Genomic DNA, 21,163 nt, shown 5'->3' with positions numbered 1-21,163 from the left:
GATCACAACAACTCACTGTGTAAAAACAGATTCTCTTCACTCTCCTCCCACCAACCTGGTTCTTTTGTCATTCGCCTTAAATCTGTGTCCCTCTGGTTACCGACCATCCTGCAACTGGAAACGGTTTCTCATTATTTGCCCTTGTCTGAACCCTTCATGATTTTGACCACCTCTATATTAAGTCGCCTCTTGACCTTCTCTGCTCTAAGGAGAACAATCCCAGCTTCTCCAGTCTCTCCACATTGACTGAAGTCCCTCATCCCTGGGACCATTCTGGTCAATCTCCTCTGCTCCCTCTCCATCCCTCTCCCTCTGACATCCTTCTTAAAGTGTGCTGTCCAGATTGAACACTAAAAGCGTTCCATTATTTTTCAAAATTACTTGGAAGAAAAGGTTTCCTCAGGCAAAATTCATATTAACGTCAGAACACCCCCACAACGGTAATGTGTGTCTATGAAAGCGAAACCAATGATTAATTATACTAACGTCACATCTGTTGTGGCTTTGACTGATGTTCAAATTCTGCTCAATAAACTTCAGAAAGTGCATTAAACTGAGGGATAAAGAGAAACAAACAGTGTCTTTGCTCATCCTAATTGTATTTATTAAAACCGATCAGCTGAATTTTAAAAGAGTAAAGATTATAATCTATGCTTTGCTCATTCTGGACACAAAGACAGAAACAGAGTCAGAAACAGAGAAAGGCAGACAGAAAGACAGTCTATTTCTTCCTAATCTTTTGGGGGGAAAAACCCGAATTATCCCTGAATATCAACTGTGCTTTACATATAGTCAGAAATGTAAACATTCAAATTATTGAACTTCCTGATATACAGATAAAGAGAAATACAGAAAGAGAGACAGAGCAAGAGAGTGAAAGAGGCAGAGAGCGAGAAACAGAGAAAGAGAGAGGGACAGAGCAGTTGAGAGAGAAAGAGACAGAGAGAGGGACAAATGGCGGGAAAGAAAGGATGAATCAGAGGAGCAGACAGAGAGAGGGTTAGAGATAGAGGCAGACAGGGAGACAGAAATAAAGGGAGAGACAGAGGGAAGCAGACAGTGAGGGAAGGAGACAGAGAATAAAAGAGGAAGACAAAGTCAAGCAGAGAGCAACAGCGATAGACATGAAGAAACTCTTCCAAAAACCAACTACAATGCAAGCCAGTTCCACTGGGGCACCTTGTCAGTAAGTGGAATAATATTGGACCTGCACCTGTTGTACACCTCATCCGTAGGTCAATGGGGTGAGATGTCAGCCTGAACCACGGGACTCGAGTCTCTGGGGCTCAGACCCATGACCTGATTCAAAGGAGACAGTGCTTCCCAACAAAACATGGCCGACACCCCCAACAAAGCTGAACCAGTTGGATTTTTAATGACTTTTACTGTCCTCACCAATTTATTGGTAGTTTCTCTTTTAGGCTGAATTCGGATTCTCAAATTGCCCACAGCGGGATTTGAACTCACGTTCTCTGGATTGCGAGCCCAGTAACTGAGCCACTCCACCAGGCCAATGTTGGGATGCAGTGCCTGTTGAAGGGTCAAGACCTCACCTAATGCCGGAGTGGAACTGTAACACGTGAAATTCAGGATTATCTCCCCAGCCGGGATACATTCCAAACTGATTGTGCGTTCTGCTTTGATCTGTTCGTTCCCCCAGAATTTAAATGATACATCCCAAATCTGTCTTTTAATGTGCTGGGAGGAAAACAGAATCTTGCATTGATTTAGCTCATTTAGCACACTAAAACATCCCAAGCAGCTTCGCAAGAGCGATTATTAAATAGAATTCAATACTGAGCTACATAAGGAGATATTGTGGCAGGTGACCAAAAGCTTGGTCAAAGAGGTAGGTTTTAAGGAGCGTCTGAAAGGTGGAGAGAGAGATGGAGAGGTTTAGAGAGAGAATTCCAGAGCTTAGAGCCCAGGTAGCTAAAGGAGGGAGGGCAGGAGGAGAAAGTGGGTGAGATGGGACAGAAGAAGGGATGGGAGCAGGAGGAAGGGAAGGAGCAGGGCAGGAGGGAGGGTTGAGGTACAGGGTTGGAGGAGGAGGGCTGGTGATGGAGGAGTAGAGGAGAGGAAGGGGCAGGCAGAGGTGGAGAGGGAGGGAGGAGGAGGGGATTGCAAAGATATGCAGATCTGGGTAGAGAATTTGGAAATGGAGAGGGAAGAGGGGAGGTTCATTGACAGAAGGTGTAGGAGGGCCAAAGGAGGCCATGCAGGGCTTTGCAGAGATACAGGGTTCTGAGTAGAGATCTACTATGTTCAGAGTTTTGCAAACGCGGAATGGAGGAGGAGTGGAGGGGAGGAGGGAGGGAGATGAGAGGGAGGGAGGGAGATGAGAGGGATGAAGGGACAACTGGGAGAGTCTGGGTATGTTCAGGGTTTGCCAGCTTGCACCAGGATCTTGAGCTCGTGGTTCCAGGTTTCGAAACGAAACGCAATGCGGATCTGGGACACGTTGGACCGTTGCATGTCATTCCCTTCAGGCCCGTCCTTCAGGTAGTTGGTTCCCAGGAATGTCTGCTTCTCCTTGTGGAACAGAGTAAAGAAACAAGAGTTAATACAGGTGGGACCACCTCAAGAGAGGACCACCTTAAGAGGCTGTAAGTGATGGTCACCGGAGGAAGTGATAGCGCATCACACATGATCAGGGGGTTGTGGCTGCAGCCTGACAGAGTAAGACATGTGTAGATGCGCTCGTGTAGTAGCTGTATATATGGCCAGGTGGGTGATGGCGTGGCTTGTTCCCACTGTTCACCTCCCAACTGGCCACAGCAAGTGTTTTTGCTACTCGGGTTTTAATCCCTTGTCTTTTATTTGTCAACTGAACAGACAGTGACAGATTATCTTATTGGTTTAAAACAGAAGGTTAACTATTTATTGAACATTGTTCATTCCCGAAATGTTTGCAACTGCACCCACGCACACATTCACTCAAGTGCGCATGCGCACCCACACACACAAACATACATACACACACACACAAGAATAGATAGATAAAGAGGAAAAGGGTAAGTGGTTTGAAGTGAGGTAGGTGTTCGGGGTTCATGGTAAACATAGGAGCAGGAGTAGGCCATTCAGCCCATCGAGCCTGCTCCAACATTCAATACAATCATGGCTGATCATCCACTTAAATGCCTTTTTTCCCACACTATCCTTATATCCCTTTATGTCATTTGTATTTAGAAATCTGTCAATTTCTGCTTTAAACACACTCAATGACTGAGCTTCCACAGCCCTCTTGGGTAGAGAATTCCAAAGATTCAAAACCCTCTGAGTAAATACATTTCTCCTTTTCTCGGTCCTAAGTGGCTTATTTTGAAATTGTGTCCCCTGGTTTTCGACTCCCCAACCAGGGAAAACAGCTTACCTGTAACTATGCTGTCTATCCCTTTAAGTATTTTGTAGGTTTCAATGAGATCACCTCTCATTCTTCGAAACTCTAGAGAATACAGGCCCAGTTTCTGCAATGTCTCCTCACAAGACATCCCAGGGATTAGTCGGGTGAACCTGTGTTGCACTCCCTCTATGGCAAATACATTCTTCCTTAGATAAGGAGACCAAAACTGCACACAGTACTCCAGGTGTGGTCTCACCAATGCTTTATACAATTGAACAACTACATCTTTACTGTTGTATCTTCTCGGAGGATAGTTTCTTTAAAGTTGCAGGCCTGGGTGTTTATAGTTTTCTGGTGGTTAAGACTTCAGACTGGAGGTGGTGGTCACTTTCAGTTCTCTGCTGCATCAAGTTGAAGTGTAGAATGCATAGCAGGGCTCCTGTCGTGTTTTGGCTGGCCATTCCACAGCCACTGGCTGGACTTTCTTTGTGTTCTTGTGATCTAGCTCTCTTTCTCTCTCCAGAGAGCTACTTTTTGAGGTAAAAAAAATCTCTCGCATTAGACTCTGTTAGGAGATGCATGGCCCCCTCCCATTTGTGAGCACACAATGGACCAGGATGTTGCTACTTCACACCTTCTTTGTTTCAGAAACACCCATTCAATTCAGGAATGTCTCTTGATGGGCTCAGGATGGGTGAAATTGACACCTCCTAACCTGGAATATATCCTTTTGTCCTTTACAGACTGTGAGACAGTTTGAATATACAGGCCATTCAGCAGCACATTGTCCACTTTTTTTTAAAGGAAAAATTAATTTTTATAACTTCAGTTTGGTTCTGTATTTTCATCATTGCATTTCTCATGAGGGTGACTACATATATATATATACAAGTGTTCCAGTTAAGTTATAATAAAAACCAATGCATTCTTCAGATATTGCTTGGAATCCTGTGAATCTTACAATAATTCACAGACTAAAGGAACAAGTAATATTGCATGGTGGCAACATTTGGGATATATTTTTCCAAATACCACCAAATATTACATCGTGGCAATGTTTGCTTTTTTCCTGAAGAACACATCAAGAGAGAACAAGGAACAGCAGGTTGCTTACCAGGAATCCAGTTGGCAGAAGACCCCGTAACAATGCAGTGAGCTAGGACAGCAGACAGGACCCTGGTGGTGTTAACACTCTGAGTACAGCAGACAACAGAGATGAGGAGAAATTACTTCTCTCAAAGGGTCGTGAGTCTGTGAAATTCACTACCCCAGAGTGCGGTGGATGCCGGGACATTGAGTAAATTTAAGGAGGAGATTTTTAATTAGTAAAGGGTTGAAGGGTTGTGGAGAACAGGCAGGAAAGAGGAATTGAGGCTGAGTTGAGATCAGCCATTTAATTCAGGGATGTCTCTTGATGGGTTCAGGATGGGTGTAATTGACACCTCCTAGCCTGGATTATATCCTTTTGTCCTTAACAGACAGTGAGACAGTTTGAATATACAGGCCATTGTATTGATCGTATTGAATGGCGGAGCAGGCTTGAGGGGCTGAATTGCCTATTCCTGCTCCTAGTTCTTATGACCTTAAATTGCCAGGGGACCAGAGCTTTCAACTAATCTGGCAGTGTGTCGAAAAATTTGAAAAAGAGTACCTGGAGTCATTACTGCTTAGTTTTCCTGTTTTTACTTTTGCTTTGTGGTTGGGGCCTAAGCCAAAAAGAACAGGAAGAGCTCAATATGGTTGGGGCCTAAGCCAAAAAGAACAGGAAGTGCTCAACAGCACCACTGGAGGTCCAGCAAAAAGTAAAAGGCTGGTTATGACAGCTGCCAGTACTGAAAGCTGCACCTCTCTGCAGGGCAAAATAAACTGCTCCTTCGGCTTCAAAAAAATGAAAGAGCTGTGTCAACAAAGAAAGCACTGTCGTCTCTCTCTCTTAGAAGGGGGAGGCCTGCAAAAACGAACCTTTCTAAAAGAAAAGGAAACAGAAAGCCGTACCAGTGAGACAGAAAACCTGTAAAGCAGAGAGCCTGTAAAAGATGTGTGCCTGTGTAAAAGAAAACCTGTGAAAAGTCTATATTTGTGAAACAGCACGATCACCCAGAAAATGGCATTCAAGTATCCAGTTATGGATTGGAAGGTGTCGGACAGAGTGTCTGAGTTTAAACTGTTTCACCAATGGATAGAACTGTGTTCTTGGATCAAGAAGTGAGCATACCAGAGGAACAAGCTATGAAAATCAAGATCGCTCTGGGCAATGAGGACCTGCAATGGATCAGGATTGTCAGCCGAGGATCAGAAGGATGCTAACAAGCGAATGGACATTCCTGGAAGATCAACTCAAGGTAAAGTTCAATTTCCCTGTACATAGCCTTGAGCTTATGACCTACCAAGCAAAGGCAAAATGAGTCCATTGACCAGTTTGTTGTCAGGCACTGAGATAAAGCTCAAGAATGCCACTTTGCAGATATTGAATTGTTGATAAGGGTTATAGAACTAGTAATTATGTCTTCCTCAATAGAGCCATTTCAAAAAGACCTGCTAGAAAAGATGAAAGGACACACCATAGACGCACTACTCAATGATGGAAGGAAATTTGAAGCCATTGTGGCTGGGCGCCAACAGTTACAAGTGTTGGGGGGCGGCTACGACAATTGGTATGGGTAACCAAGGCTCAGAAGTCTGCTAAACCTTGTGGCAAATGTGGCCTGACTCACCCAATTTGCAGTTGCCCAGCGTACCAGGACCAGTGTAAAGCTTGTGGCATGCGAGAACATTGGGCAAGGCCGTGCAGAAGGCCGATCTCAGAATCTGCACACAGGCAGAGAGAACGTCTGGAAGACGGGATGGCAAACACGACAAAAGCTATCCCACCACACAACAAAAGCCCAAGCAGGTATATCAGGTTGGCAGAGAGACAGGTTGCCAGGAGGACACTGATGAAGAATGCACTTGTGTGAACAGTGAGCAAGCATGCCACACAGTTAATCTGGATCAGCAAGCCAATGCTATTACGCAATCTGAGGCATTCGCCATGATCCGGATTATATGTCCACAGAAGAGTGGGAAGCAGAAGCTCAGAGTAAAAACTGACATTGGAGCAAGTGCAAATACTTTGCCCATCCATATAACGAAGGACATGTACTTAAAGAAATGGGAATCTATGGTACAACCCACCACGGCTAGGCTGACTGCCGACAATGGTTCTCCAATCAACTGCATTGGAGCGATAACCTTACAGAGCAGCTATGGGAGCGCTGAATGGCTACCACAGACGTTTTATATTGTAGACACGACTGGACCAGCTGTCACAGGACTTCCAGCATGCCGAGGTCTACAAATTGTCACAATACATGAAGTCAGTAACACACCGAAGATGGTAGGAAATACCCAGGTCGAGTGTATTGAGTCAGTCCATGTAAAGGATAACACAAATGCTAGGAGTCTTGACACAAAGCGGTGATAAGACCGGGTGTCCCTCCTGGGGCTTCAGTTCATTTGCAGCAAGTACCTGCAGGGCAGAGGGATTGCTGGTGATGTTGCCAGTTGTAATTTTTCTAAGCTTTCTAAATAAGGGAAGATGAAGACTATGTATGACAGGCAAACAGGACCAGAATTAGCTCGATTGTGAGTAGGATACAAGGCCAGAGTCCTCAATCATGCATCAGGAACTTGGTATCCTGCAGAGGTTGCTGGGATATGTGACCAGTACCAGGTCCAGACATCCAATGGTGCGATTCTCAGACGGAACCAAAGACAACTCAGAGAGCTGCAGCACAATACTACACGTGACAACCCCGTGGCATCGCGGACACGTTCAAAGACAAGTCTGAAGATGAATGTACAGAGGCTACGAGCACCGAGGAGCAACATGTTAACCAGAGTTCCGATTCACCAGTGTCGGAGAGGAGTCACCAGGACGAGCAGAGCTCTGGGAAGAGGTTTACAATAACAAGGTCGGGACAAATAAGCAAGCCTCTTCTACATTTTAGAGAGCGGTAAACTTGCTTACTTGTAAATAACATTTTGTTTTAATCATGTATAGTTGTTGTTTTTATCTTTGGAAAAAAAAGGGGATGTTGTGGGACCACCTCAAGAGGCTGTAAGTGAGGAAGGGATGTCACGTCACACATGACTAGGAAGTTGTGGGTGTAGTCTGACAGAGTGAGATGTGGTAGCTGTATATATTATATATATTATGTATATATATATATATATATATATGTAATGTTCCAGTCAAGTTATAATAAAATCCCACGTATTCTTCGTATATTACTTGTAGTCCTGTGAATCTGAGAATAATTCACATATCGAAGGATCAAGTAATAATACAATCAGAAACTGACCTTCCAAAATCTGTTTGCCCTTTAAATATTCCACCCTCCCCTTCAACAAGCTCTTAGTAAGCTTTTTAACTGTCTTGCCTTCCCCGTCTTGCCTCCCCACCACCCCCCCCCCCCACCCTGGTTAACATTGCCGGCACCGTAAATGGCATCCTATCGCTGACATGCCCCCCGGCACCAGTATTTCCATCCCCACCCCACTGCCAACGACTCCGTCCCCGACTTCAGGGGCGAGCCGAAAATTCAGCCCAGAGAGAAAGCGACAGAGAGTGAGAGACAGAGGGTTAGTGAAAGATAGAGAGAGAGACAGAGAAAGAGGCAGATATATATATATATATATAGAGAGAGAGAGAGACATAGAGGGGGCGAGCAAGGGAGAAAAGAAATATGGAAAGGGGGGCGTTGAGAGAGAGAGAGGGTTAGGGTTAGGGGGAAGAGAGAGAGAGTAAATGGGAGGGGCAGAGAGTGAGGGGTTTGAGAGAAAGATGGGATTGAGGTTGGGGGGGAGAGAGAGAGCGAGAGTGAGAATGGGAGGGAGAGAGAAAAGGGGAGGGAGAGAGAAAAGGGGGATTGAGAGAAATAGAGGGATGGGGGCAGGAGAGAGGTTGCGATTAAGAGAAAGAGAGAGAGGAGGTTGGGAGACTGGGAGAGAGGGAGAGAGAGAGAGAGAGAGAGGGATGCCCATTGCTGGGACTGAAACATCTTCTGACCTGATGTGACAGGCCACTCTGCTTGACACTGTTCCGTGCGATCTCACACATGTCACAAGTCGTGAGCTTCCAGAACTGAGCAGCCACTGCATATTCCTCAATCAGAGCCTCCTGTGGAAGTAAAGACAAGGCTAGAGACTGCAGGGGAATACAGGGGATAATTCATCCCTTCTACTCACTGCTGGGGTATGTGACCCTTGGGTAGTAGATGTCCCCCCACTTCCACTGTTATCTCACACAAGCCCCCTACTTGCGGACCCAGAAATCCATTTTTGGCCAGACATTCAACTGCAAAAGCATCGCAGCTGAGTCTGATCCATGCCCAACACCCACAAACCCACTGAGACTCTCTGGCGGAGAGTCACTGGACAGTGATCAGGAGCAGGGGCCCTGGCAGATTTCAGTGAACTCATCGCCAGGCCGAGATTGGAGTCTGGGCGTTTCCTGCTCTGTGTGTGTGTGGGGATCAGTACCATACTGGGTGTGATCAGGGCTAACTCAGAACTAGGCCGGGATTAGAGCCTGCACACTTCCTGCTGTGTGTTTGTGAATGGGGCTCAGTACCACACCGGGTGTGATCAGGCTATCTCAGCACTAGGCCGGGATTGGAGCCTGGGCCTTTCCTGCTGTGTGTTTGTGTATGGGGCTCAGTACCACACCGGGTGTGATCAGGCTATCTCAGCACTAGGCCGGGATTGGAGCCTGGGCCTTTCCTGCTGTGTGTTTGTGTATGGGGCTCAGTATCACACTGGGTGTGATCAGGCTATTTCAGCACTAGGCCGGGATTGGAGCCTGGGCCTTTCCTGCTCTGTGTGTGGGTGTGCCTGCTGGTGGAGTCTTGTACCACACAATTCGCCACCAAGGCGCTCAGTCAGGAGTTTGACTTGCAATTCCCTTCTCCTGTCGCTGATCCAATTGGCACACACCTTAGTGAAGTGGAAGAGTAGAGGGTCATCAGTGGAGAGGGAGACAACCAGGCCCGACTGAAAGAGCTGGTAAAAGGGACTCTGCCCATACTCCAGGAACAAGCTGTTGTTGCTCAATGGTGACATCGCAATTGGGATCTGAGCCAAATAATACAGGTATTGGAGAGCTGGGTCCTGAGAGAGTGGGAGAGAGAGAGTGAGAGAGAGAACAGTAAAAACATTCATCTTTATACACTTTATACCCAGTGTTAGCATGGAGCACTCCCAGGACAGGTACAGTACGTAGTTAGATACAGAGTAAAGCTCCCTCTACATTGTCCCATCAAACACTCCCAGGGCAGGTGTAGCACGGGATTAGATACAGAGTAAAGCTCCCTCGACACTGTCCCATCAAACACTCCCAGGACAGGTACAGTACGTAGTTAGATACAGAGTAAAGCTCCCTCTACATTGTCCCATCAAACACTCCCAGGGCAGGTGTAGCACGGGATTAGATACAGAGTAAAGCTCCCTCGACACTGTCCCATCAAACACTCCCAGGGCAGGTGTAGCACGGGATTAGATACAGAGTAAAGCTCCCTCTACATTGTCCCATCAAACACTCCCAGGGCAGGTGTAGCACGGGGATAGATACAGAGTAAAGCTCCCTCTACATTGTCCCATCAAACACTCCCAGGGCAGGTGTAGCACGGGATTAGATACAGAGTAAAGCTCCCTCGACACTGTCCCATCAAACACTCCCAGGGCAGGTGTAGCACGGGATTAGATACAGAGTAAAGCTCCCTCGACACTGTCCCATCAAACACTCCCAGGGCAGGTGTAGCACGGGATTAGATACAGAGTAAAGCTCCCTCGACACTGTCCCATCAAACACTCCCAGGGCAGGTGTAGCACGGGATTAGATACAGAGTAAAGCTCCCTCTACACTGTCCCATCAAACACTCCCAGGGCAGGTACAGTACGTAGTTAGATACAGAGTAAAGCTCCCTCTACATTGTCCCATCAAACACTCCCAGGGCAGGTGTAGCACGGGGATAGATACAGAGTAAAGCTCCGACAGTGCCTTGACCCAGCACTGGATTGATCCGCTATTTCTTTGTCTTCCCTCCTCCTTCATTATTCCAACTGTCGCCTGTTTTGCAGTAAAGCCTGTGTCTTGTGCTCGGCCACTCACCTTTTTGAGACGCAGGCCGTGCGAAATGTTGTCCGCCGTCAGGAATCCATCGACCAGATGTGTGTGTGACCCAGCCTCTCCGCAGTGCGGCCGGTACAGGAATGTGTTCATCCCCCGCTCCCTGCACAGACAACACTGGACAGTCAAATTCTACACATCACTGAGATAGTGGCTGGAATTTAACGCCCCACCCCCACCGGGAGCGGGCTATGTGGTAGGTTGGGGGGGGGTGTAACATCGTGTGGGAGGCAGTGGGGGTGTCGTGCCCGTCGCCCACGTGCCCCCCACCGCCCCGGCTGCTATTTTACCAGCGGCGGGAGAGATGGCAAATGGCCCACCCGTCCCAGGCCATTTGAGGTCCTTAAGTAGCCTATTAATTGCCACTAAAGGGCCTTTTCCCCAGTATGACTTGGCAGCCTCCTTGCAGGCTGGGCGATTGGAGGGTCCTACTGATCGGGCACCTTGTGCCCCATGGAGGAACCCCCCCCCCCCCGCCCACTGCAGCAGCATGGTGGGGGGGGGGCCCGCTAAAACTACCACCCCTGCCCTACACTCCTAAAACTACCACCCCTCCTCCCACTTTGCCGGGACCTAGCCAATTGTCCCTGGTGAGGCCCCAAGTTACGTCTTTGAAGGGCAATGTCCAACATCCTTCTGGCTGGGTGCAGTCCCGTGAGTGGCGACCGCTCGTGGTGGCGTCGCTGGGACTGAAGAGCTGCCGACCCTCTGATTGGCCGGCAGCTCTCGGAGGCGGGACCTCCTGCCTCAGAGGGGCGGATGTCCTGAACGAAGCCAATTCAGGGCCTGGCCCACGCAAAATAGCAGCATGGCTTCCAGGCCTGGCAGAGGCAGGCTCGCACCCGACCTTTCAGCTGGTGGGCGGGGTCACCGCCTGGACTTTAAATTCCAGCCAGTGAGTTCCGATATTCCCTCTCCCGACTCTCTCTCATCCCTGAAGACACTGAGTTCCTGTGGGGAACTGGCTTCAGAGCCAGTCACTGGATGTTCTTCGATTGTGCACCCAGCTGATGAATATTGGTAGGCTATTGGGGCACGGGGTGGCGGGAGTGGTGAACGTTTACACATAGTCTCAGGTCCCCACACAAGCACACGCACATATGTGCATGCTCATGTGTGCAGATATACAAATACCAGCTAACACAGCACAAGCCAGACAAAAAGCCTGGGCCTTTCCTGCTCCATGTGCATGTGGGGTTCAGTACCACACCGGGTATGATCAGGAAAATTCAACACTAGGCCGGGATTGGAGCCCGGGCCTTTCCTGCTGTGTGTGTATGTGTGTGTGGGGCTCAGTGTCACAGCAGATTCCCCCCAGCTGTAGGAAATCCCATTACCTGCGGAGATGATTCAGCACAGTGATGTTACTGTACATGTAGTACTGATAGTAACTGTATGGCGGGTTCTTCTTTGAGGTCCAGTTTGCCGGGAGAGGGAGCTGGGGGAAGAATCCCTCATCAGTTTTGGACTCGTCATCAACGCTGTCAAACGCTGTCACCTGGCAAGGTAGAATATACACTGGGTCAGTCATTCCATGAGGGAGAAAATCTAGGCTATGGTCCCAATAACCCACAAAATTCTAGTTGCTGGTCCAAATAACTCGCAAAAAATACTAGGCCCTGGTCCCAATACAAATGTTCTAGACCCTGGTGCCAAAAACCCGCAAACATCTAGGCTCTGGTGCCAATAGCCCACTAAAATTCTAGGCCTTTCTCCCAATAACCTACAAATGTTCTCGGCCCTGGTCCCAATAACCTACAAAGGTTCTAGGCCCTGATCCCAATAACCTGCAAAAATTCTAGGCCGTTCTCCCAATAACCTACAAATGTTCCAGACCCTGGCCCCAATAACCTACAAAAGGTCTAGGCCCTGGTCCCAATAACCTACAAAGGTTCTAGGCCCTGGTCCCAATAACCTGGAAAAATTTTAGGCCCTGGTCCCAATAATCTGAAAACATTCTAGGCCCTGCTCCCAATAACCTACAAACATTCTAGGCCCTGCTCCCAATAACCCACTAAAATTCTAGGCCCTGCTCCCAATAACCTACAAACATTCTAGGCCCTGCTCCCAATAACCCACTAAAATCTAGGCCCTGCTCCCAATAACCTACAAACATTCTAGGCCCTGGTCCCAATAACCTACAAAAATTCTAGGCCCTGCTCCCAATAACCTGCAAAAATTCTAGGCCTCGGTCCCAATATCCTACAAACATTCTAGGCCCTGGTCCCAATAACCTACAAAAATTCTAGGCCCTGGTCCCAATAACCTACAAACATTCTAGGCCCTGGTCCCAATAACCTGCAAAAATTCTAGGCCCTGCTCCCAATAACCTACAAACATTCTAGGCCCTGCTCCCAATAACGCACTAAAAATCTAGGCCCTGGTACCAATAACCTACAAACATTCTAGGCCCTGGTCCCAATAACCTACAAAAATTCTAGGCCCTGTTCCCAATAACCTACAAACATTCTAGGCCCTGGTCCCAATAACCTGCAAAAATTCTAGGCCTCGGTCCCAATAACCTACAAACATTCTAGGCCCTGCTCCCAATAACCCACTAAAATTCTAGGCCCTGCTCCCAATAACCTACAAGCATTCTAGGCCCTGGTCCCAATAAACCTACAAAAATTCTAGGCCCTGCTCCCAATAACCTACAAACATTCTAGGCCCTGGTCACAATAACCTGCAAAAATTCTAGGCCCTGCTCCCAATAACCTACAAACATTCTAGGCCCTGCTCCCAATAACCCACTAAAAATCTAGGCCCTGGTCCCAATAACCTACAAACATTCTAGGCCCTGCTCCCAATAACCTACAAAAATTCTAGGCCCTGTTCCCAATAACCTACAAACATTCTAGGCCCTGGTCCCAATAACCTGCAAAAATTCTAGGCCTCGGTCCCAATAACCTACAAACATTCTAGGCCCTGCTCCCAATAACCCACTAAAATTCTAGGCCCTGCTCCCAATAACCTACAAACATTCTAGGCCCTGGTCCCAATGAACCTACAAAAATTCTAGGCCCTGGTCCCAATAACCTACAAACATTCTAGGCCCTGGTCACAATAACCTGCAAAAATTCTAGGCCCTGCTCCCAATAACCTACAAACATTCTAGGCCCTGCTCCCAATAACCCACTAAAAATCTAGGCCCTGGTCCCAATAACCTACAAACATTCTAGGCCCTGGTCCCAATAACCTACAAACATTCTAGGCCCTGGTCCCAATAACCTACAAAAATTCTAGGCCCTGGTCCCAATAACCTACAAACATTCTAGGCCCTGCTCCCAATAACCCACTAAAAATCTAGGCCCTGGTCCCAATAACCTACAAACATTCTAGGCCCTGGTCCCAATAACCCACTAAAATTCTAGGCCCTGCTCCCAATAACCTACAAACATTCTAGGCCCTGGTCCCAATAACCTACAAAAATTCTAGGCCCTGGTCCCAATAACCTACAAACATTCTAGGCCCTGCTCCCAATAACCCACTAAAAATCTAGGCCCTGGTCCCAATAACCTACAAACATTCTAGGCCCTGGTCCCAATAACCCACTAAAATTCTAGGCCCTGCTCCCAATAACCTACAAACATTCTAGGCCCTGCTCCCAATAACCCACTAAAATTCTAGGCCCTGCTCCCAATAACCTACAAACATTCTAGGCCCTGGTCCCAATAACCTACAAAAATTCGAGGCTCTCATCCCAATAACCTGCAGACATTATAGGCACTGGTTATACCCTGTCTGGATTAACCATGTTGTGCAATGGGCGATACACTTTTTATGTCGACCTGGTCGGCGGTGTCGCCCAGATTCACCAGAATGATACCAAGGTTGGAAGGGTTCAATTATGAGGACAGTTTGCATAGAAGAGGCTTGTATTCCCTTGAGTATAGAAGGTGAAGGGGTGATCTAATCGAGGTGTTTAAGATGACTAAAGGTGTTGATAAACACTACTTCCTCTGGTGGGAGTGCTCTTGAATGCCAGAACAGTCTTGAGGGCTGAATGGCCTCACACTTTTTCTCTGTAACAGGCTCGAGGGGCTGAATGGCCTCCTCCTGTTCCTGTGTAACAGGCTCGAGGGACTGAATGGCCTTTTCATGTACATGTGCTCACCGATCAGCTAATTTTGACATGACCATTCTGCCCACTCTGAGTTGAGCTGCACAGGTTTTACACACTCACGTATTTCAGGAAGAGGTGCAGTGACTTGTTCTTCTGTGGGCAAAGTGTCGCCTCAAATATCGGCCTGAAGAGATTGTCCAGCATTTCCTCAAAGCTTTTAACTTTGTTTAATTTATGGAACACATTGCTGTGGAGAAATAGAGTGAGAGATGGTGACAGAGATGGAGAGGGAGAGAGAGAGAGAGATAGTGAGACAGAGAGAGACAGAGAGCAAGAAATAGTCAAAGAGAGAGAATGAGAGGGAAACAGAGACAGAGAGAGAAAGAGACACAGACGACAGACAGAGAGGGATAGACACATAGAGAAACACAGACAGAGATAGAGAGGGAAAGACACAGAGAGACAAAGACACAGAGGGAGAGACGGAGATGGGCAGAGGTAGAGTGCGATAGAGAAGGAGCAAGAGGGTGAGAGATGGTGAGAAAGGGAGAGAGATGGAGATGAAGTGGAGAGACAGAGAGGAAGATGGGGAAATCAAGGGAGAGTGAGATGGCAAGAACAAGGGAGAAGAGATGGAGAGAGTGAGAGAGAGCGATAGAGAGACCATGAGACATGGAACGATTGACAGTGAAAGGACAATTAATTCATTGTGTGAGTGAGATTGAGACAGAAAAATACAGGGGGAGAAGGCGAGAGAGAGTGAGAAAGACAGATAGACAGAGAGAGAGGAAAAAAGACAAAGTGAGTGGCCGTAAGACGCAGAGGATGTGTGTGAGATAGGAAAAGAGCGAGGAGACAGAGAGGGAGAGCGAGAGAAAGAATGTGAGAGAGAGCGAGTGACAGAGAAACAGTGAGAGATAGACCACATGTGAGAGACAGAGCGAAAGAGAAAATGGATGAAAGAATGAGAGAAAGGGCGAGCATGATGGAGAGGGCAGAACAGAAGGAATGAGATAGAGAGATGGAGAAAAAGTAGTTCCGTTAACATTCTGTTTTTTAACATTATTACGAATCAGGAATAAAATATTAGTCAAATCACAGTTTGGACACAGTACAGAGCTCCTTCTATACTACCCTGAAAGTTTATCCCCCACTTCATACCAAGTGTCAGCAGCCATCACTCTCAGGACAGGTACAACATGGGGTTAGATACAGAGTAAAACTCCCTCTACACTGTCCACATCAAACACTCCCAGGATAGGTACAGCACGGGGTTAGATGCAGAGTAAAGCTCCCTCGACACTGTCCACATCAAACACTCCCAGGACAGGTACAGCACGGGGTTAGATACAGAGTAAAACTCCCTCTACACTGTCCACATCAAACACTCCCAGGATAGGTACAGCACGGGGTTAGATACAGAGTAAAGCTCCCTCTACACTGTCCACATCAAACACTCCCAGGATAGGTACAGCACGGGGTTAGATACAGAGTAAAGCTCCCTCTACACTGTCAACATCAAACACTCCCAGGACAGGTACAGCACGGGGTTAGATGCAGAGTAAAGCTCCCTCTACACTGTAAAAAAAAAGAAAAAAAAAAAAAACGGGGTTAGATACAGAGTAAAACTCCCTCTACACTGTCCACATCAAACACTCCCAGGATAGGTACAGCACGGGGTTAGATGCAGAGTAAAGCTCCCTCTACACTGTCCACATCAAACACTCCCAGGATAGGTACAGCACGGGGTTAGATGCAGAGTAAAGCTCCCTCTACACTGTAAAAAAAGAAAAAAAAAATGGGGTTGGCTGCTGCCTAATTGGAGGTGCTGAGTGCATCAACGAGGTGCAGCTGACTGTTACTGTGTGCTGGAGGCTGCAGGCTGTGTGACTGCTGCAAGGAGAGAGACTGAGTTTGAAAGGAAGGTTTTCCATCTGTCTTTATTCTGAAACAAGAAAACAGGAGGCCAGAAGAACCGATAGCTCTTGTAAGTTTGAGTTTTTGAAGCCCTTTCATTGATTGATGTGGGGAGGGGGAAGGAAGAGACTGGACGACCTTGGGTGGGGCTGTTTGTTTGAACAGGGAGCTCCTGTGTGTTTAACAGCATCAAATAGGAGCTCCCTCTCCACCCCAACGACCTAGCCTGGGATAGCTGGAACTGCCCAGGTGAAGAGATTTTCTCTTAACTGTTTTAAACCACACCGGAAGCAGAGTGTGTCTGGGCAGCGAGAGCTGTCCCAGGTGAAGATATTGTACCCCCCACCACCAACTGGAAGACCAGCAAATGGACTGCCTGAAATAAGATCTGCAAAGAGACTGATTCCTCCTGACCCTCCTCTCGTTCAGCCTCTCTCCCCGGCCATGACCTCCATTTTGTGTTTTTTGGATAATTAGCTGCTGTTACTTGTTATTCCTTTTTCGCGATTTCTATTTTTTTTCTCAACAGTGGGTGTGACTCTTCTACCCCCCGGCTTCACAGTCCTCTCTGGTGGCGGGGCCTTCCTATGCTGCAGTAGCTGCTCTTGTGGCCTCGTCACCATTTAAAATCTTGACATCAAAGCATGAGGTGAAGAGTTACACCCATCCAACCATGACTATTGAGGAATGCGTTAAGGCAATGGCCGAGGTTGTCGGCCCCTCGGCTATTGTTGCAGCCTCAAAGGTGTATGGGAAGGCTGTGTCGTTCCTGACGACCGAGCGGGCGGTGTCCCTCGCCCTCATTACGGGGCTCACAGTGGGTGGGACTTTCCTGCCAGTGGACCCTCTGGCCGCCTTGGCGGCCCAGGGTGGTGCCACTGCACCTTCTCCCACTCCCCCTATAATTCCTACAGACGACGCTTAGTCGGTTCTGGAGGCTGTGGTTTTCACGGCCTCCAGCGGAGAGGGGAGTGCCCGTCCAAGTGGGGAACAAATTAACACCAAGAGGCGCATCCCCTGGACACCATGTCAAACCCGAGCCTAAGCTCAGCCCAAGGCCCAATCCCAAGGAACCCATCTGCCCCAGGGTTGGGCTCAGGCCCAGGTTAACTAAAAAAAAAGGAGGGTGCGGAGGCGGAAGCCTCTGATGACATGGAGGTCTCAGAGCCTCCGCGCCCAACTGGGAAAAGAGGAGAAGGCACCCCTTCACAGAGGTAACACAGGGCCCTGAGTTGCAGGGTCCATCTGTTGGAGGGGAGCTGTCTCCTGGTTCGGGTTCCCAGGTTCCCACTGCCACCACCACCATCAAGGCTGCAAAGTCTGGGCAGGAGCTCCCTACCCCTCAGGATGGAGGGGAGGGGGAGGCCCCTGTACATGTGGCCCTTCCTGGGGGAGCAGGTGGAGCCCTGCTTGAGGTGGGGGAGCCTGGAGATGCCTCCCATTCTGCCACTGGGTTGGGTGCCCTGACTGGAGGGGAGGGTGAGGCCCCAAAGGGTTTGCCCTCCCAGCCAAAATCCACCACCAACCAGGAGACAGCAGATCCAGTTATAACTGAAAGTGCTGCCCCATCTGCTGGGTCTGTGGGTGCTGGCGGGGCAGGAGATGGCCTCATCTCCCAGCCTCCCGTCTCGGCTCCGGCTGGATTTCCGGAGCCGGGAACGTCCGTCTCCCCTGGACCGCTCATTGGCCTGGGGACGGAGGTGGAGGGGGGTCCTGAACTGCTGGCGCCCACAGGCTCCAGTTCCATCTTAGAACCCAGAGAGGACTCCTCTGCCATCGATCCTGGGGGTGGGATCGTGACGGAGGCGGGACCAGCTGGCATGGCCAGGACGTCCGCCCCACAGTGTGTGGTGGGTGTGTCGGCCGCTGGCGGTGACGACCCGAAGGAGGATGGGGCTCGGTGTGGGGCACAGAGGACGATCTTGATTCCATCGCCAGTGAGGTGGTGGAGTTCCTCGTGCCTCCCACCGAGTCTCCTCTCATCCCCACAGTGGAACTCTGGGATTTCCTCGCAGCTTGCGGGGGTTGCTGCAATAAAGTTCAGCTGGCCCTTGGCCGTTGGTCGAATCTGGCGCTGATCATCCAGTCCATCCGTGCCACCCTCAAGAAAGCGGGCAAGGGTGCGGGTGTTAAACTGGTTGAGAGGCACCAATTTAATGCGTTCCTCAATGGGTTGCTGGGGGAGTGGAAGGCCAGGTGCACTTCCACTCCCTCCTCACAGTGAGGTGTTGGTGACGGGTTTTAAGTACCTTTGACATGAAGATAACCATAGCCAGCCAAAACATCAATGGCAGCAGGGGGTCTCACCGCAGATTTCACAATCTCTCAGTCCTCAGGGAAGGGAGATATGCGGTGAGCTTTCTGCAGGAAACCCACACCATTCTGGGAGATGAAGCCACCTGGCTCCTGGAGTGGCATGGTGGGTCTACATGAGTCACCTCACCCCTCTTTCTAGTGGGGTGGCTATCTTGTTGGCCCCGGCTTTTCAGTCGGAGATCTTGGGCGGGGGGGGGTCAAAGAGCTTGTGCCGGGCCGCTTGCTCCATCTCGTTGTTCGCCTGGGTAACGTGCCGTTGCACTTTGTGAACGTGTACGCACCCAGGCCCAGCGCAATGCAAGCGCGCTTCTTTGAAGAAGTGTCCGCTCTCTTGAGCTCCATCGATAGCGGCGAGTGCATCCTCGGGGGGCGGATTTTAACTGTGCCCTCGAGGTGGAGGATCGCTCCGGTCTCCAGCGCAGCCAAGCGTCGGTGGAGAAGTTGAGGGAACTGATCAGCTCCCTCAACCTGGTGGGCGTCTGGCGGAATCTCCATCCTGAATCCAGCACCTTCACGTGGAAGTCTGGAGGAGGAGGGTCCCGAATCGACCGCCTCTACTTTTCGCAGGCATACATTTCCCGCATCTCGGCGGCCTACATGCGGCTGGTGCCGTGCTCGGACCACCACCTGGTGTGGGCGGAGTTTATTGCGCTCCGCAGGCGGGCAGGGTCCGCGTACTGGCACTTTAACAACCGGCCGCTGGAGGACGAGCGATTCCGGGACTCGTTCTGTCGATTCTGGGCCGACTGGAGAAGGAAGCAGGGGGGCTACCCCTCCTTGAGGCTATGGTGGGATGTGGGCAAGACTCACATCCGCGTCTTCTGTCAGGAGTGCGCGAAGGGGTCGACCAAGAGGTGGGAAGCCAAGATCGGGCGCCGAGAGAGGGAGGTGCTCGACTTGGAGTCCTACCTTGGTCATGCCGTCACGGACCCGGCCCTGTGGCAGGCGTATAAAGAGAAGGGCGCGCTGAGGGACCTGCAGCTCATAGGGTCCCGAGGCGCAGACGTGAGGTCACGGATCCAGATCCTGGAAGATTTGGACCGCGGCTCACCCTTCTTCTACTCACTGGAAAAATGGCGGGGTAAGCAGCTCGTCGAGCTGCTGGCCGACGACGGATCCTCCATCACGGATCCGGAGGGAATGGGCCTCTTGGTCCGTACCTATTACAGTGCGTTATTCTTTCCGGATCCATCCAGCGAGGACGCGCGCAGAGTTTTGTGGGAGGACTTGCCGAAGTACAGCCCGGTGGGCGCCGAAGGATTGGAGGCTCCGCTCACGTTGGAGGAGCTGACCAGCACCCTCCAGTAGCTCTCGAGGGGCAAATCCCCAGGGCTGGACGAGCTGACCGTGGAGTTCCTCAGGGCATTCTGGGACGTCCTGGGGGACAATTACGCGTGGGTCCTGGGGGAAAACCTGGTGGCCGGAGAGATGCCCCTCTCGTGGCATAGGGCAGTCATCGTCCTGTTGCCGAAGAGGGGCGATCTCCACCTGCTTAAAAACTGTCATCCGTTCTCCCTCCTCAGCACAGATTACAAGATTTTTGCCCGGGCTATGACTACCAACCTGGGCTTCCTGCTGGCCCACATTATCCACCCCGACCAGTCCAACACAATCCCAGGTCAGTCCATCGAGGACAACATCCACGTGGTCTGGGACCTGATCCATCTTTCCCAGAGGACTGGTCTGTCGGTCACCTTTCTCTCCCTCGATCAGGAGAAGGCGTTGGACAGGATGGATGACGAATACCTTTTCGGGACTCTGCGCGCTTTCGGACTCGGGCCGCATTTTGTGGCCCAGGTCTGACTTTTATACGCCGCCGCAGAGTGTCTGGTCAAAGTTAGCAGGTCCTTGACGGCGCCCCTTTGCTTTGGGAGAGGAATGCGTCAGCGATGCCCCATGTCCGGCCAATTGTATATCATCTGTGTGGAGCCCTTCCTGTGCCTGCTTCGCAGGAGGTTGACGGGATTGGCTCTGCACGAGCCGGCCATGCGGGTCGTCCTCTCGGCTGACGCCGATAACGTGCTCCTTGCGGTCACAGATCCCGTTGACTTGCGGATGATGCGCGACTACCAGCAGACTTTTTCTGCCGTGTCCTCCGTGAGGATCAATTGGGAGAAATGTTCCGGTCTCCTACTGGGTCAGTGGCGGGTGGACTCCCTGCCGGAGGAGGTAACACCTTTTGCGTGGAGCACCACGCACCTCCTCTATCTGGGAGTCCATCTTAGCGCCACTGAGGAAGCCTGGCCGGCAAACTGGCAGGAGTTGGAGGCGAAAGTCACCGCTCGACTGGGGCGCTGGACAGGACTGCTCCGAGTGCTTTCCTACAGGGGCCGAACGCTAGTCATAAACCAACTGG

At 49.9% G+C, this 21,163-nt stretch overlaps 1 protein-coding gene across 1 annotated transcript in view; it reads right to left on the bottom strand.

Moving 5' to 3' along the window:
* Positions 1–590: 590 nt before the first annotated feature.
* LOC137385098 (AMP deaminase 3-like) overlaps positions 591–21,163 on the bottom strand; it is a 115,498-nt gene continuing 94,925 nt past the window's right edge. Inside the window, exons 9-14 of the mRNA XM_068059863.1 lie at positions 14,695–14,821; positions 11,849–12,009; positions 10,494–10,614; positions 9,320–9,493; positions 8,394–8,504; positions 591–2,532 (exon numbers count right to left, since the gene is read on the bottom strand). Of these exons, the coding sequence (XP_067915964.1) occupies positions 2,380–2,532; positions 8,394–8,504; positions 9,320–9,493; positions 10,494–10,614; positions 11,849–12,009; positions 14,695–14,821 (847 nt within the window). The 3' untranslated portion in view covers positions 591–2,379. The remainder of the gene's footprint in view (positions 2,533–8,393; positions 8,505–9,319; positions 9,494–10,493; positions 10,615–11,848; positions 12,010–14,694; positions 14,822–21,163) is intronic.

This window comes from Heterodontus francisci, chromosome 28, assembly GCF_036365525.1.
Source record: "Heterodontus francisci isolate sHetFra1 chromosome 28, sHetFra1.hap1, whole genome shotgun sequence".
Taxonomy (NCBI): Eukaryota; Metazoa; Chordata; class Chondrichthyes; order Heterodontiformes; family Heterodontidae; genus Heterodontus; species Heterodontus francisci.
This window is presented reverse-complemented; position numbering and strand designations above follow the sequence as displayed.